Raw genomic sequence first — 17,537 nt, 5'->3', positions numbered from 1 at the left:
GTTAGCACTAGCTAACATCTCCCTGTGCTCCAGACTCTGGGAGCTGAGCAGGACAGGGCGGAGTCACTGACTACACACACAGTTTTTTAAGGAAAGTACATAAACACACACACTGGGGGACATTTTAACAGGAAATAAAACAACTAAATAACTGAAATGGTAAAATTACAGCCGTTAGAGCTCGGAATTTGGGTTTCAATTACTTCAATTAGACGTCCAGCCCTAGAGGGGAGACATCATGAAAAACTCCCCTTTCTCTCCCCATTTGGGTATCAAACTGTGAAATAAGACAACCCAGACAGATTTTTGTGGGTTGCCTAGATCACAAAACATGTGCTTCAACAAGCCATTCAGATTTGGTTCTCCTTCCTATGTCACATGCAGGCTTATTAGAATATAAGATAAAATAAGATACAACTTTATTAAACCACCGCCTTCTGAGTATCCCCACTCAAGGTTAAGTACCATCTTTGCAAAGCAGTGGCATATTTTTCTCGCAAGCCAATCAGAGCAGACTGGGCTTTTTCAGGATGGGGGCTTTAACGAGACAGGTGCTAAAATGGAGCATTTCAAAAAGAGGGTAAATACAGATTTACCATGGTTAATGCCTCTCTGGCCATGGCACGTTCTTTGCAGCCACCTCCACGGTCAGAGGCCAGGTTGAACCAGCGGATGGCGTGCTGGTTAATTTCGTTGTCCAATGCGCTGCTAGCAGCTTGGTTCTTCCGTACAGCCTCTGTTAAGAGAGAAAGTCAATTGGTTGATGAGCTGTCATTAACAGACATTTTGAAAATTACCTGTAAGCCAAGCTAATAACCAACTTTTTTGAGAAATGCTTTAGAGGGTTGAAAAAAGTACTCAATGCCCATGTTTACTATTGTTGGTGTGGCAGTAGACCTAATTTTCTATAGCATTTAATTTAGTAACTCAAAACAAATAGAATTTCACTCATGAATAACTAATTATTAAAAAATCATACTGATTATGAACTGAACAATTATCAAATCACATCTGGATTGTATTGGATCAGCCTTAAATCTCAGTGCATCTTATCATTACAAATTTATCTGTGTGGATTCTGTATCAGGTCATGGAAAGGCATTTCCCCAGTATCTCCAGGCAGAGGACATTTAGGGGAATCACGTTTAGTAAAAAAGTAAATAAGTAAAAGCTCTCAATTCAACTCCATGTAAAACATTACAGCAAACAAGCTTCTCGTGCTTTTATTTTGCTGGCAAATCTACAAAGAGGAAGTGATTATGTGAGTAACCGGTGCTGTCATGACTGAGATCTATTTCACCACCGCTATCAAAGTATTTTTTATTTTTTGGCTTTAAAGTTACATCCCTGATATATTAAAATATACTATTTAAATATTTTATTTTACATGCTACATACAAGAAAGAAGATTAGCAGTTCACAGCCCAACCAGTAAATGGAAAATAGATGATTGACTGGTTCCTGTTCAAATAATACGAACTCGTTAACACAAACCTCCCCTCTTTAAAGACTGGGTCATGAGGAGTATCACTTCTTCAAAATGCCCCTTTTCAACAATTTAATGCATTTGAAAATGTGTTTGGCCCTTTCATTTCTGGCCCAAAAGAACTAAGAACAAGACAGCAAAAGTGAGAGAAATAAAAGGACACAGTTTGTCGTATGTTGCTTTTTTTGTCAGAAAAGTGGATCCTAGCATCTAAATATTGAATTATGCACCCACAGTGTATGCATGAGGGGTGTGTGTTGAAAAGCATGAGTTGGATGGATTTTTCATCATAACTGTTAGACAGGAGGGTTCCAGGACAACAGTGCACAGTTTACGACCTCTTCATGTGATTAAAACTCTATTAATGGATTTGTTGGCTGCAGAACAAGTTGATGCCATATCAACTTTATATCTCACATGTTTTGTTTCAATGTGTGAGATATAAAGATGATATGACAAATGTGTTAGTGAAGAGCATGTTTACATATCCAGCTCATATGGAGCAATATCAGCATTTATCCATCTGGTTCTTTAGCTAAATGCACCATTATGCTCACCAGCTAGTCATATTACATCATACATTGATTATTTGTCCTGCCCTACAAAGGCAAAATAGAATGTAGAATGAGTGTAGAACTGAGAAAACTTTAACGTTGTTTTGTCATTCGCTTGGTAGTTGATCCCTATATAAAATGATATAGGCTTAAGAGAATATAAACTTTTATATAGTATAATGTAAATGCGAATTAATTACATGTAGGCCTATTTGAAGGTCACAAAGTTGCATTACCACCTCAAACATCATTATGTTTTTATAATTCCATTGTCGTATTGATTTGAAACAAAACAACCCTATTAAATTTATATTATTTAATGCAAAATGCAGACTTCCTGCTCAAATTCTCTGGATGAATTCCAGAGTAGGATCCTGAAGAGCAACTCATGTCATGGATTTATGTCACGGTTTGAGGTGAGCGCAAAGCAGGAGAGAGCCCAAATGCACGACACTGGAGAGCAGACATACAGTTCAGGGGATTTTAATCCAAAACACCAGGCATGAACAAAACTCTCAGGTAGTAGAAACTGGCAAAATCCAAGTCCAGAACTGGGCTGCGAGCCCTCGGAGGACAGAATCAGTTTTTGGTCTCAGCACCTGGACGACAATGAAAGATGATATGCACATGTTTTGCACAGAGTTTATGTCTAACAGGCCACGCCTACAATAACTTGGTAAAGGAAGCTACAGATTGGCTTATAAAAAACCAAGTGTATAGTTGTTTTTGACTCGTCTGATTTATTAAAATATTTTAAACAAATTTGATCTACAGCAGTGGATGGTAGTTAATATATCTAAATCTTCATTTTCTCCATAAATGTCCATATTTTCTTCAACAAATGGCTGGGTTACATTTACATAGTTCATCATCACTGCTTTCTTCTTCTTTTTCTTCTGCTTGTTCTTCTTCTCTGTTGTCGTTTACACTGAAACAGACCACTGTGGCCTTTATAGAATTTGCATTGGGGCCAGCATCCTCATAATCATGGTCATCATCACTCTCCTCTTCTTCCCCTCTCCCTGCTTCCTCTTTGAGTTTCCCCTTGGTGCATACTGAATCAACATTCACATAGTCCTCCTCCTTCTCATCATCTTCACAATGGTTGCTGCCTCTGACAGACACTGAAACACAAGCATCAGGACAAAATGTTTCATGAATGTCAGAATCAAATCTTTACAAGCATTCAAGCACAAACATTGGGTGGAAGTGTATTTTGAGAAATGAAAAACAAAACAGAACCAGTCTTTTTTTATGTCATGTACTATTTTTCCTGGTGAGCACACACATTGAGTTTGGACGAGGGTTTCTGGCTGCTTGGCTCGTCGTCTTCTCCTGACATCCAAACAAACCACCAAGACCAGCAGGAGCAGCAGCAGACCCCCACGTGCTACTGAGGAGACCAGCGGCAACAAAGGCACTATAGGAGAGAGAAACATTTTAACTTAATTTAATTTTCCATACCATCATTTTACCATAGAGATAAATAATGTACAGTAATGCAACCTGCATCCATTCGTTCCCTTATGATTTGAAAATTATACTGTATATATATATATTATAATTATAGTGCTGACTCACGTTAACTTTGAAGTGCTTGTTAAATCCGCTCGTTAAATACAATGTGTCCGTTTCAGTTTTGTGCAAAAAGAATTAAAGGCCTGTCCCATATGGACACCTGTCCCAAATAAAGGCAGGGTCAATTCAGTGATTTTAGCAAATAAAAGCCCGGGCTATTATTCAGAGTTTTACGGTATACATATATCGTTATTTACTTTTCACTTGTCTTCACCTTAGTTAGTAAATAAATATTTCACTTCAATCACAGGTACGGTGTGTGAGTGACCCGGGTATAACCCCAAGTCCAGCACACCAGCATTCACCAGATCGTCTGCGTGTCTTCCGTTCCGCTTTATTTGTTCTCCCTCGCTCTCACAGAACCACTCTAACCTGCCTGCCAGTCGCCTGCCTGCTCACCTGCTTCATCTTCACAGCTTCAGCTCAACCACCTCGCTTGGTTTTCCCTATCTGGACCTGGATCGCTCCCTCACCCCCTTTTGACTAGTGAACTGTTATCCAGCTCTGTCGTGCTTTTGGGTCCAGCTCTCTTGTACACACACATAACAGTACGATCTGGGCAACATGGACCCAGCTGACTCTGATGCCGATAACACCTCTGTCCACAAGGCCCTGTCCAGTCAGTCCTCCTGGTGTAATGAATTTGATATTTCATCAGCACCAACAGCATATCTGCTCTTGACACCCCCACTCTGAGTTCCATTTCGTATGTGCTGGATCCAGAACCTTTCTATGGGGAGTTGGATAAATGTCGGGGGTTCCTGTTCTAATGTTTTCGCATGTTTGACCAGCGACCAGTGATCTTCGCCACAGACTCTTCCAAGGTACATTACATTATGGGACTCTTTAGAGGCCGTGCTTTGTCCTGGGTAGAAGCGACTTATTCCTATAATTTTGTGTCAACTCTCTCTCTCCGCAAGTTCTGTTCCCGTCTAGAGGAGGTGTTCAACCACCCGGACCACTCCGGTAAAGCGCTAAGCGCTTGTTACGCCTGCGGCAATGATGCGGCTCTCTGAGGAGTTTTTGTGGATTCTCACACTGTTCCCCAACCGATCCCTGACCAACTGATTTATTTGTTCAGTTCCTCCAGAATATCACAACCTTAGCGCAGTCTTTAGTAAAGATTTGGTCCTTACCACCCCATCGTCCATATGACTGTGCTCGAACTCCTTCCGGGTGCTACACTCTCCTCTAGCCACCTGTAAAGTCTGTCCAAGCCTGAGATGGAGTCCATGGAAGCTTACAATAAGAGCTCATTAGCCTCAGGTCTCATTCTCCTTCCCCTTTGGGAGCTGGCTTCTTCTCTGTGGCAAAGAAGGATAAAAGTCTTCTCCCTTTGAATTGACTACCGGGGCCTCAACGCAATCACTGTCAGGAAGTACCCCTTACCTCTCATCTCCTCTGCTTTTCAGCTTCTCCAGGGCGCTACGGTCTTCAACATACTGGACCTCCGGAACGCCTTCCATCTGGTGCGGATTAGGTCAGGAGAGGAGTGGAAGACAGCCTTCAACACACCTTTGGGCCATTTCGAATACCGGGTAATGCCTTTGGACTCAAAAATGTTCCAGTAGTTTTCCAAGCCCTAGTTAATGACGTCCTCCGTGATTTTATTAACAGTTTTGTATTTGTGTACTTGGACGACATTCTGATCTATTCCAATGACAGGTGCTACAGAGACTCCCGGAGAACAAGCTCTATGTGAAAGCAGAAAAGTGTGAGTTTCACGCCAGCACATTGAGTTTCCTGGGATATGTCATCCATGGTGGGCAGGTGAAGGCGGATCCGGCGAAGATTGATGAACAGGAACCCCCGACATTTATCCATCTCCCCGGTCAACAGGAAACAGGTACAACAGTTCCTGGGGTTTGCCAACTTCTATCGTCGCTTTATCAGGAACTTCAGCGGTGTGGCAGCTCCTCTCTCTCACCTTACTTCCACGTCCACCCCCTTCAACTGGACCCCTGAAGCTGACCTGGCATTTACTCCACTTAAGTGGCAGTTCACCACAGCGCCCATATTAGTGCAGCCCGACTCCTCCCGCCAGTTCGTCGTCGAAGTGGATGCCTCGGACACGGGGGTGGGTGCAGATCAAAAGCTCCATCCTTTCACTTTCTTCTCTCGCCGTCTAACCCCTGCGGAACGTAACTATGACGTGGGCAACAGAGAACTCCTTGCAGTGAAATTGGCCCTGGAAGAGTGGAGACATTACCTGGAGGGGTCCAAACAGCCGTTTATCATTTGGACCGATCACTAGAACCTGGCCTATATCCAGTCCGCCAAGAGGCTCAATTCCAGGCAGGCTCGCTGGGCCCTGTTTTTTGATTGGTTCCAGTTTACCCTCACCTACAGGCCCAGCTCTAAGAACACAAAGCCCAACACTTTATCTTAAATTCACCAGCGAGGAGTCTCCTTCAGAACCTGAGACCATTTTGCTGGGGCCAGTGTTTTCTATTTTACAATGTATGCTATTTCATCACTACATCCACTTCTGAGAAGTTTTGAGGCGAGAAATCAACTATGTAGATTTCTAATATACGTACCACATGAATGTAAGTATTCTAGAGCAAAACTGCCAGCAAGTCAGACACACAATAGCAGACCATCATGACCTCTCAAAACAAACCCACACAGTGTTGATACAGAACTAAAGACACTATCATAAAATACAGTCTGCATTATCATCTCTAATTCCTAATTTTAATCATTCTCATCAAGTGTCAAGTTTCAAATACTCTTAGCAAATGTCTCCTTTCTTCTTGCTCATGTTGACTGTGAATGATGTAATCTGCATCCAATAAAGCAGTAGTCACAAAAGACTTCAAATGAAATAATAAACTCTATATTGAATCCCCAATTTCACTGCTCATGCCTATGCACCAGTGTTAGCTGACAATAACATAAAATATGAAAGAACATAGTTATAATGAAATGAAAGGCTCTCAGCTAGCTAACATCAGATAGCTCATTTTTAGTAAAAGAAATGGCAATTACAAAACTCTGAAAGTAGGAAAGTTAAGTGTATTAAAGCAGCTAGATAGTTAACTACTGACATTAACCTACAGCATCTCCATTGGATGCACTGGACTTGAGCAGCTGCCGCAGCGAGTGATGCATACGGACAAGACGTTAAACTAACATCAATGTTAGGAAATGGTATGGGCCATTTTAGGGGTGTCTTGAATTAGCCTTAGCCCCAATGGTATGACATTTTTTCTCGATTGCTTAAACATATTTCTTGAAACTCTAAACACAAATCCACAACTTCTCACCCAATTCTCCTAACTTCCTCTTTTCAGGTCAAAATGAACGTCTCAACTCAACCGTCTTTGCCTTCAGACATAATAATTTGTACATTTGCACATTTTTTAGCCCTTAGTGTACTGTACAGTACAACACACCGAACAACAAATTATTCTGCACAAGCATCCTGTCTTTGGTCTGCGACAAGATGGACGAGAGATTCTCCTCCTCCAACTCCTACTGTTCCTCTTCCTTCCTCTCCATACTGCTCCTCCTCTTCGTCTTCTCCCTCCTCTTCCTCCTCTCTGGTGTCCTCTATGTCTTACTTCAGATTTCTCTGGATCCATTGTTCCAAAATCGGATGAACCGACTCTGGCCCTTTTATCTTTCTATTGGAGGTTCTGATTGGTGTGTTATCAATTATGACTCTTTGTGTTTCCACCTGGGTAGCTGTGTGCTAATTGACCATTTAACCTTAGCTGACTTGAGTGAACAATATTGAATGTCAGTGCTTTCTAAATGACCAAAGGAAAAAGGGTGTTCTTTTTGAAAAACGGAGATGTGGTTTATAATTTTAGATTAAAAGCCTGGTTATAGTGTTTAAGCAACCAACAAAAACTGTAATTTCTTTATTTCACTGCAGGCCCATCAGCCCCCTCTACATTACATTACACAAGAAGCTGACATTGCTGGTAAGTGATGTGTTTCAGTTAAACCTATGGAGATCACTATATTTCCCCCTTGTTGTGGTGCCTTGTTCTTTACTGAAAAATAAATCTGTCATGTGTGGAGTGTTACAGCACAACAGCACAGCCTGCCATTATTCGTCCGGTATTTGCATTAAAGAAGTCTCCAAAAGGTTCAAACAGGCAGAGCTTCAGAGCTCTGTGACTGTATTAGTTGAGCTAACAGATGGCAGGCAGAGTGCTAGCAGTTACAGCGCCAGCTGTCACTCAAAGCGGACACGGCCTAATAATGCAACACTTAATTATCCCCCCACAGTTGTCATGAAGGTAAAAATTAGCTATATACATCAAAACCATCGCAGGCTGTAAATATATTTTATTCTGTTGTAAAGTTGGGCATTTTAAGATAGGGGTCAATGGAGACTGACTCCCTTTTAGAGCCAGCCTCAAGTGGCCACTCGTTAATTGCAGTTTTTGTTAGTTCCCTATTCGCTTCACCCAGGAGACCTGCTTGGTTGTGAATTTGGGGGCGGAGCTTCTGAGAGAGCAATAAAGGGAGGGGTGTGTTTGCTTGGTGGTTGAGTTCAAATCTGTATTTAGAATCTCTTACTATCCCATTAACACCACCAACAACAACAAAACAGAACACTACCTTTCGAAACTCCATCAGCCACATTTTGAACTCAAACAAAACTGGCAATAAAATAGCAAACTAACTGAAAGATGATGATCACATCGAGCGGTTTCCTCTGTTAACATTATACAGCATCACAATACATTTTTTAAATATTTCTATTCAGAGCTCTACTCTCCTGATCATCACTCTCCACTGTCAAATCTAACCACAAACCAAATACAATCAAAAAAATAAAGGGAACACTCATACAACACAATGTAACTCCAAGTCAATCACACTACTGTGAAATCAAACTGTCCACTTAGGAAGCAACACTGATTGACAATCAATTTCACATGCTGTTGTGCAAATGGAATAGACAACAGGTGGAAATTATAGGCAATTAGAAACACACCCAATAAAGGAGTGGTTCTGCAGGTGGTGACCACAGACCACTTCTCAGCTCCTATGCTTCCTGGCTGATGTTTTGGTCACTTTTGAATGCTGGCGGTGCTTTCACTCTAGTGGTAGCATGAGACGGAGTCTACAACCCACACATGTGGCTCAGGTAGTGCAGCTCATCCAGGATGGCACATCAATGCGAGCTGTGGCAAGAAGGTTTGCTGTGTCTGTCAGCGTAGTGTCCAGAGCATAGAGGCGCTACCAGGAGACAGGCCAGTACATCAGGAGATGTGGAGGAGGCCGTAGGAGGGCAACAACCCAGCAGCAGGACCGCTACCTCCACCTTTGTGCAAGGAGGAGCAGGAGGAGCACTGCCAGAGCCCTGCAAAATAACCTCAAGTAGGCCACAAGTGTGCATGTGTCTGCTCAAACGGTCAGAAACAGACTCCATGAGGGTGGTATGAGGGCCCGACGTCCACAGGTGGGGGACGTTTGGCATTTGCCAGAGAACACCAAGATTGGCAAATTCGCCACTGGCGCCCTGTGCTCTTCACAGATGAAAGCAGGTTCACACTGAGCACATGTGACAGACGTGACAGAGTCTGGAGACGCCGTGGAGAACGTTCTGCTGCCTGCAACATCCTCCAGCATGACCGGTTTGGCGGTGGGTCAGTAATGGTGTGGGGTGGCATTTCTTTGGGGGGCCGCACAGCCCTCCATGTGCTCGCCAGAGGTAGCCTGACTGCCATTAGGTACCGAGATGAGATCCTCAGATCCCTTGTGAGACCATATGCTGGTGCGGTTGGCCCTGGGTTCCTCCTAATGCAAGACAATGCTAGACCTCATGTGACTGGAATGTGTCAGCAGTTCCTGCAAGAGGAAGGCATTGATGCTATGGACCGGCCCGCCCGTTCCCAGACCTAAATCCAATTGAGCACATCTGGGACATCATGTCTCGCTCCATCCACCAACGCCACGTTGCACCACAGACTGTCCAGGAGTCGGCGGATGCTTTAGTCCAGGTCTGGGAGGAGATCCCTCAGAGACCATCTGCCACCTCATCAGGAGCATGCCCAGGCATTGTAGGGAGGTCATACAGGCACGTGGAGGCCACACACACTACTGAGCCTCATTTTGACTTGTTTTAAGGACATTACATCAAAGTTGGATCGGCCTGTAGTGTGGTTTTCCACTTTGATTTTGAGTGTGACTCCAAATCCAGACCTCCATGGGTTGATACATTGATTTCCATTGATAATTTTTGTGTGATTTTGTTGTCAGCACATTCAATTATGTAAAGAATGGAGTATTTAATGAGATTATTTCATTCATTCAGATCTAGGATGTGTTATTTTAGTGTTCCCTTTATTTTTTTGAGCAGTGTATGTTTTTAAAAGAGGCCACGACCGGGGAGGGCGAGACAGAGTCAAGATCAAGACCAGTTCCCCACATTAAATGACACACATTAAAATGTGGAACGAGATCATAGGTACTTCTCAGATTGATCTGAAAGATCCACATACAAACACTAAGATTTGAAACAATACACTTTACGTCCAATCAAAGTTAGGATGTTAACAAATAAATCAGACAATGTAATTTATTTATATTCCCAAAGTTATGGTCTTGACTGGTCTTGAAATAAAATCCCGAGTCCTCAATGTCCGAGACCGAGACAAGACTGAGTACAAATGCAGTGGAGTCCGAGACAAGACCAAGACCATCAAAAAGTGGTCTTAAGACCGGTCTCGAGTACTACAACACTACGCCATGCTATACTCCAGTGTAGCCGGTCAAGGCCAAATACTGTGATGGCTTGTTTATGATGTTCTACTTTCTTCAAAAAATCAACAACCTGAAAACCTAAACCTGAAAAAAAAAAGCATAAAAAATACTATAGATACTGGCATGTTTGATAGTCACACTCCTCCACTACAAAAAACTGACCTAATTAAAGCCAAAAACAGTCTCAATGCAAATATATAAACTCTTACAGACACAATACACTGTCTCTTCCAACGGACAAATGGACAGCTGGCTGAAACAAAGCAGAATTTAACATTAATTGGCAAAGCTTATGCAACAACTCATGTTTCATACAAACAGCTCTAAAACCGTTATTAAATAGACCTTACTAAGAGATTGTTTAGACAAATATTGTTTCCTAGACCAAGAATGATGTTGCTTATGTCATCATCATCACATAACATCAACTATTTTTCCAGCACCTGCAGAGTGCAGTTTAGGGACTTGTACAGCATTATAAGTTTATTTTTTGATTTTTGAATTTTTGATTGAGTTCTGATTGTAGCGTGTGAGGACTCCTCAGTATTTGCATGGCTCATGCCTAATCAGTCTACTTATTTATTTTTATTCGTTTATTCGGATCCCCATTAGCTGCTACTAATGTGGCAGCTACTCTTCCTGGGGTTCACATACAACAAACATAAAAAAATACATAAAATACAACAAACGTAACATACAAATATAAGTTCTACCTGAATCTAAAAACGATACCTACAATGCTTATACAAAAGTAAAGCTACTGACAAAGGAAAAAGCATCAGCACACATACACACTATTATACAACAAACCATTCACCTAAGCTCATCAATGTTGGATTTATTATTCAAATGGTTTTTTAATAGCCTTTTAAAACCAGCCTTACTGGGTGCTTCAGCAATGAAAATTGGTAAGTTATTCCATATTTTGATGGCTCTATACATACAGATCTGCATCAGTCCTGGGTTTTTTCAAAACTAGACAACCCTTTGTAGCCTGCCGAGTACTATAAGTATGTTGGTTTCTCAGAAATTCATAAGGTTGCATGCCAACCCCTCTTCCTCTCTAAAGCTGATGATACACGGGGCAACTTTTTGAGCAATGTTGCTGGACAATGTTGCTGGTGGCTAGTGGTGGTGCGGGGAGGGTGGCGGAGTGATGGGGGAAGGGGATTATGGTAATTATCTTTACTCATTACCATTGACGGCAACATTGTATCATCAGCTTAAGCCACGAGAGACTGGCATGCACACTGTCCGTACTCAGCCTCACATCCGATGGACGGGCCAGTGTGGGTCTTGCAGTTTTATTTTGAGCTATTTGTAGCTTAACCTTTTTGGCTGCACCTGACCAGACTGGTGAATGTCGTGGAAATTATATTTCTGGTGAGGGGTTGAGCAATCATTCAGTAACAACCAACCAACAAAAAGAGAATAAACAGTACAAAAAGTAAACATGTACTAAAACATTGACAGCTGGTCCAGAGACCTGCCACCTAGGGCGGCTTCGGGCATCTGACCCGAGCAAAGGGATGCATAATCATTTACACAGTCTAGGTTTCTATGTTTTGGGGAACAGAGATCCTCTCTCAACCTTGAATGAACATTCCAGGAGAGGAGAAGAACAACAAGAGAGGAAAACACCAAAACAATCTCACAGCTCTGACCTAAACCCTAGTAAATGTGGACAGACTAACAAAAGGAGAATAGGAGAGGAATCATTAAGGATAAAAACACAATACCTATATATCTATGTCATAACAAAATTAGTAATAACACTAGTAATAGTAATAATAGTAATAGAACATACATAAAAGATTATGTAGAGGACAGTAATCAAGGTGGTTTAAAACTAATGCTTGTGTCACCAGCACTATAGTGGCAGGGGTAAGAAAAGGGGAATATCTTCTAATACTTGATATTCCATTACCCATTTTCTTAACAATGTTGTCAATATGTTTCTCCCATCTTGTCAACTGTCCATCTAGTGTAACGCCAAGCAAATTTACCTCTTGAACCTGTTCAATGTTTGAGGCTTTAAGTGACAGGCAGAGCTGATTATCGCCATTAGTCGCATGTCTAGACCTGAACAAGATACTTTTTGCTACATTTAAGTCTATTTTCACAAATCCATTCACTACTAGTTGTGATTCCGATTGAAGTGTATTTCTTAATTTGTTTATACTAGTTGATGCAAAATGAATAGTTGGATCATATTGAGTTTTGTAATATTTAGTCACATTCATTGTTTTTGTTGTCAAATGTGATACAAATGTAACGGATACACTACACTGTGGTATGTGTGGGTGGTTTGCTTGTCTTTTTTTCTTTTTTTATCTTACACTGTATCATCACAGCAAGGTGTCCCGGTGGTACAGTGCCTAGCCTGTCCCAGACCTTTCTGTGTGGGCATGTTCTCCCCCGTGTCTGTGTGGGTTCTCTCTGGGTGCTCCGGCTGGGTGACTCTAAATTGCCCCTAGAGGTGTGAATGTGTGTGTGTCTGTATGTGATAAACTGGCTACTTTTCCAGGTTGTATCCCGCCTCACACCCGGTATCAGCTGGAATAGGCACCCCCGCAACCCTGCACAGGTAAGCTGTTATAGACGATGGATGGATGTAGCACCACAGCACTTGTTTTGTCTGGTGGAATTGTTCATAAAATATAGCAACAGTTAGTTTAAATTCTCCATTCTACTTACTTTTGATGAGGACACTAACTGGTGCAGCCATGGGAGAAGTGTATTTCCGTGTAGACCATGTGACTTCATACACACAGCTGTAGTTGCCCTGGTGTTCGTACTCAGCAGCAGGGAAGTTAAAGGAGGCTGAGTGGTTGACTGCTGGCTTGGGGTCAGTGATGTTGGAGCCAGAGAAGATGAGGAAGAAAACACCAGTGGGATAGTGGGAGGAAGTGGAGCAGGTGAAGACAAAGCTGTCACCCCTGGTGACCTCTGAACCTCTGTTAGGAGACGTCAGGGAGATGCTGGGCGGCTGCAGTCTCACTGGGTAAAAAAACACACCACAGAAATGTTTGACCACACAACAACAATCTTTAAATATATTTATTGTCCAAATTTAACTGGATTATTTTTTTCATTTCCCACCATGATGGTGTAAATGCTCTTTTTAAAGAATCTACAGTACCAGAAATGTATTTGCTGTAGCATATTAAATTTCTGAATTTGATTGATTGGTCTAATGTTCAAAACAAACTGTGCACAGAGTGTGTGGGCATCTCCATGTGTAACAGGGTTAAAAATGCACTTTAATAATAATAATAATAATAATAATAATAATAATTCTTATTAGGGGTCCAAGCCCGAGTGGGCAGGGAACCCGTGAATGCAAGGCATCGTGGTTCCCAGTACCAGTGGAGCTGGGAACCCTATTGGAATCGTTTTATTATTCCGCAGCTAAAACTCATACTGCAGCCTAGACAGTAAGTGCTACAGACACTAAACTCATAGGGTAGGTCCAAACCACTGCAAGTACCTCAGGCGAAAAAATCCGCACACTTCTACCACTAGGGGGCGCTATATACACATTTGCCCTTGGAACTTGGTGCCATTTGTATCACAGCATGCGACCTGTGCCATGTAGTCAACGTAGCGCCACACAGATCTTAGCATCCATTTCTTAGAGTAAGTTCAGTTATTATGGAGCTTAATGGACCAGTCTGGTGTGTGTAGAGATGGTGTGCTTATTTTGTAGCACACAGGTGACATTTGCATGTGATTTAGTTTAAGATAAACACAGTCGCTGTCACGACTTCAGCCAGTTCATTCTGCCATTTACTAACTCTCCCTGACATTACAGATCCTGCCCCTCCATGCTGCCCTGCAGTAACCCCTTCTTGCTTCCCATCTTATTTCTAATCAGCCTTGCAGTGCATATACCGCCCCATCGCCAGTCATTCCCTGCTTTGCTCTGCTTTTCAGCCTTTGTTTCTGCCTCCCTGACTCTGGCTGGCAAACCCTTGTCAGACCCTGAGTTTGAGTTTGTCCTGTTTGGAGCCCTTACAGTGGACATCGCTTATTTAATCCGACCACATGGATAGGGAAAGTGAAGTTAAAGGTTAGCGCTGCTGGAGCTGGTTCTTACACCTCCACAAAAATAGGACCTACTGGCTGTAATTATTATCAGAATCAGCCTAAAAAATCTTGTATAATGTGATTGTAGAATGGAAAGAGTTGATTAAATATCCTGGTAACAATACAGAGGACATGACCTCAGTACGTATGAGCTTTTCAGATAAATTTAAGAAAAAAAGTAAGGCTAACTATATCCATCAAGAAGCTCTAGTAAATCATATCAGTACTGGATTCCCTGTTGGTCTTTGAGGCTGTGTTTGGTCCTTTTCATGCCGTGTTCACTGCTGAGCGAATTGCCGGCGCTGCACCCCGCCATCATTCCATGCCAGGCCCCCCCGCCCCTGGCCTGAAAACCTCCAGTGCTTGAGTAAAGGTGTAAACACCTTCATACAGTCTGTGGTAAACACAAACACTCCCCTGGTGCTCCGAGCTCCCAGTATGGGCAGAGCTAATCTGACCAGTGGCTGCACAGCTAACTGAGCTAAGCACACTCATTTCTCTAAACTCTACTCACAAATCCCTTCATTTCTCATTGCCTGCACCATGTGGTCATTGAGAAAACACAGACATTCAATATTGTTCACTCAAGCAGCACAGGCTGAGCTCGATTAGCACACAGGTGAACCACAAACAGTCAAAATTGATAACACACCAATCAGAAGATTCAATAGAAAGATAAAAGGCCCAATGCCAGTTCATTTATTTTAGGAAAAAATGGATCCAGAGAAATCTGAAGGAAGACAGAGAGGACACCAGAGAGGAGGAGGAGACACAGTATGGAGAGGAGTAAAGCCTAGGTCACACTACACGATTTTTTAGCCCGATTTGTTACGTGTGAACTACTCAACAACGCATCAAAACGACTCCCCGACACATTTCTGACACATCGCCGACGTCTGCCAGAAATCCAGGATGCCAAATATCTGCCGGAGTCGGCCGACTCAACATCCATATCCAGCCAATGAGAGCAGGCAGCTAATTTTTCACTGCATAACACTTTTTACTCCGGCAGGTGTAGGAGTAGGGAGGGAGGAGTAGGTGGAGAACAAGAGTCTCTGGCCTGTCATAGACCAAAGACAGGACGCTGGGGCTGAATAAGTAGTTGTTGGGTGTGTTGAACTGTTCAGCACACTAAGGAATAAAACATGAGCAAATGTTTACATTTGTTATTTCTTTTGTGTTCATCATGTGAAAAGGTTTCTGAGGGGGAGAACCATTATTACTAATAACCAGTTTTTGTAGTATTGCTTTGAATCTCTCTCACCAGTGTGTCAGACCGTGTTGCAGTGTGTGTGTTTCTGAGGGCTTGTGTGTCATGTCTGAGGTTTAGAGTTTCTAGAAAAAGAAGCATAATTTCAAGAAATGTGTTTAAGAAATCAAGAAACTAACTTCAGCAACAAGTTAAAGCTCTCTGTCCATCAGGAAACTCTGTGAATCACAGAGTTGAGGCAGAGCAGCCGGGGGACACCAGAGAGAAAATTAGAATATATTTTCTAAATTTTTTAATATTTCTCCATCAAATATGATCGAGTTTCACCAAAATCAGTGAAAAGGTTATTTTGTACAGCATTCAATGGCGCCCGGTCCGTGAAACACGATGCTTCAGCAGCTTTATATTGAGAAATCTTTTCACTGGACGCTAAATTAATACAACAAGTGCAGAGTGAGTCATCAACATTTTAAAATGGTTGTCCAAATGACAAATTCTTAAATATCATCAAGAATACCTCTAAAACAACGTTTTTGTCATTGATGGGCCAGACATAGTGCAAAGCATATCATAGAAAAACATTTAAACATGGATTTTGGGAACGGAAGATTTTGTTATTCTATGTCACACTAAGCAGACAACGCATCTTCACTTGTCTTCATTTGCATATGAAGTAATCCAAAAGTAACTAAAAGTAATCAGATTAAATTACTTTTATTTTGTGGTACTTGGATTATGTTATAAGTAAATAATTAGTAATTGTACCGGATTACATTTTTAAAGTAATCCTCCCAACCCTGTTACTGTACACTTTTCTGGGTTAATTGCTGTATTTAATTTATGTATTTAATTGTCTTACCAGTAACAGAGAGTCTGACAGAGTCACTTAAAGGGGAGCTGAAGTCTCGTCTTGAAACACTTGTCTGATACTGACACTGGTACGATCCTTCGTTATCAAAGTTCACTTTAGGTATAATGAAGGTAGCAGAGTTGGTACTTGGTGTTTGGGTCTTTCTGAATGAGCCTGAGGTGTGCTGCAGGATGAATGTTCCACCTAAATGCTGAGTTGAGATGGAACAAGTGATGCTGACGTCCTGACCCCAGGTAACCTCACCAGCAGGATTCATGGAGATTCTGGGCTTTGAGAGGCTCTCTGAAAAACAACACAATATTAGAGCAGTAAATGGACTGACTTTGAGTTACACGTTTTTCTGCTTTTTTAGTTTGCTAAATTTCCTTTATGCCAAAGGAATAGTTCACCATTAAGGGAAATAAGCCTTTTAAGTTTTTCGGTCCCCTCTGGTTACCTTCAGTAAGTTACTGCTGTTTCCTTGTTTTCAGTCTTTATGCTAAGCTACACTGACTAGCTGCTGGCTGTGGCTTCATATTTAAAGGACAGCTATGAGATGAGGATCAGTCTTATCTAACTCTCAATATAAAAACAAAATTGTTTATTTCCCAACATGTTGAACTATTTCTTTAAACAAGTGAATGAAACAGATTCATTTCCTTACCAGTAACAGAGAGTCTGACAGAGTCACTTAAAGGGGAGCTGAAGTCTCGTCTTGAAACACTTGTCTGATACTGACACTGGTACGATCCTTCGTTATCAAAGTTCACTTTAGGTATAATGAAGGTAGCAGAGTTGGTACTTGATGTTTGGGTCTTTCTGAATGAGCCTGAGGTCTGCTGCAGGATGAATGTTCCACCTAAATGAACCTGTATTGAGATGGAACAAGTGATGCTGACGTTCTGACCCCAGGTAACCTCACCAGCAGGATTCATGGAGATGCTGGGCTTTGAGAGGCTCTCTGAAAAAATAACACAACAATAAAAATATTAAATGTATTTGTTTAGATATTTGACCCTGCCTGTCTTTTTTCAATAAGCA

At 41.9% G+C, this 17,537-nt stretch overlaps 2 protein-coding genes across 6 annotated transcripts in view; both read right to left on the bottom strand.

The window, feature by feature from the left end:
* Window positions 1-17,537, bottom strand: part of LOC119882063 (deleted in malignant brain tumors 1 protein-like) — a 227,202-nt gene that overhangs the window by 159,146 nt on the left and 50,519 nt on the right. The window lies entirely within an intron of this gene.
* LOC119882125 lies at window positions 2,837-16,779 on the bottom strand. The gene is made up of 4 exons (XM_038692141.1): window positions 16,506-16,779; window positions 13,045-13,347; window positions 3,329-3,460; window positions 2,837-3,164 (listed from the first exon to the last, which is right to left on the bottom strand). Exons 1-4 carry the CDS (start codon window positions 16,771-16,773, stop codon window positions 2,875-2,877), a joined length of 993 nt encoding a protein of 330 aa, XP_038548069.1. The 5' UTR covers window positions 16,774-16,779; the 3' UTR covers window positions 2,837-2,874.

This window comes from Micropterus salmoides, unplaced genomic scaffold (genome assembly GCF_014851395.1).
Source record: "Micropterus salmoides isolate LMB-PRFRI ecotype aquatic unplaced genomic scaffold, ASM1485139v1 Ms_hic_scaffold_10, whole genome shotgun sequence".
In the NCBI taxonomy this organism is placed as follows: domain Eukaryota; kingdom Metazoa; phylum Chordata; class Actinopteri; order Centrarchiformes; family Centrarchidae; genus Micropterus; species Micropterus salmoides.
This window is presented reverse-complemented; position numbering and strand designations above follow the sequence as displayed.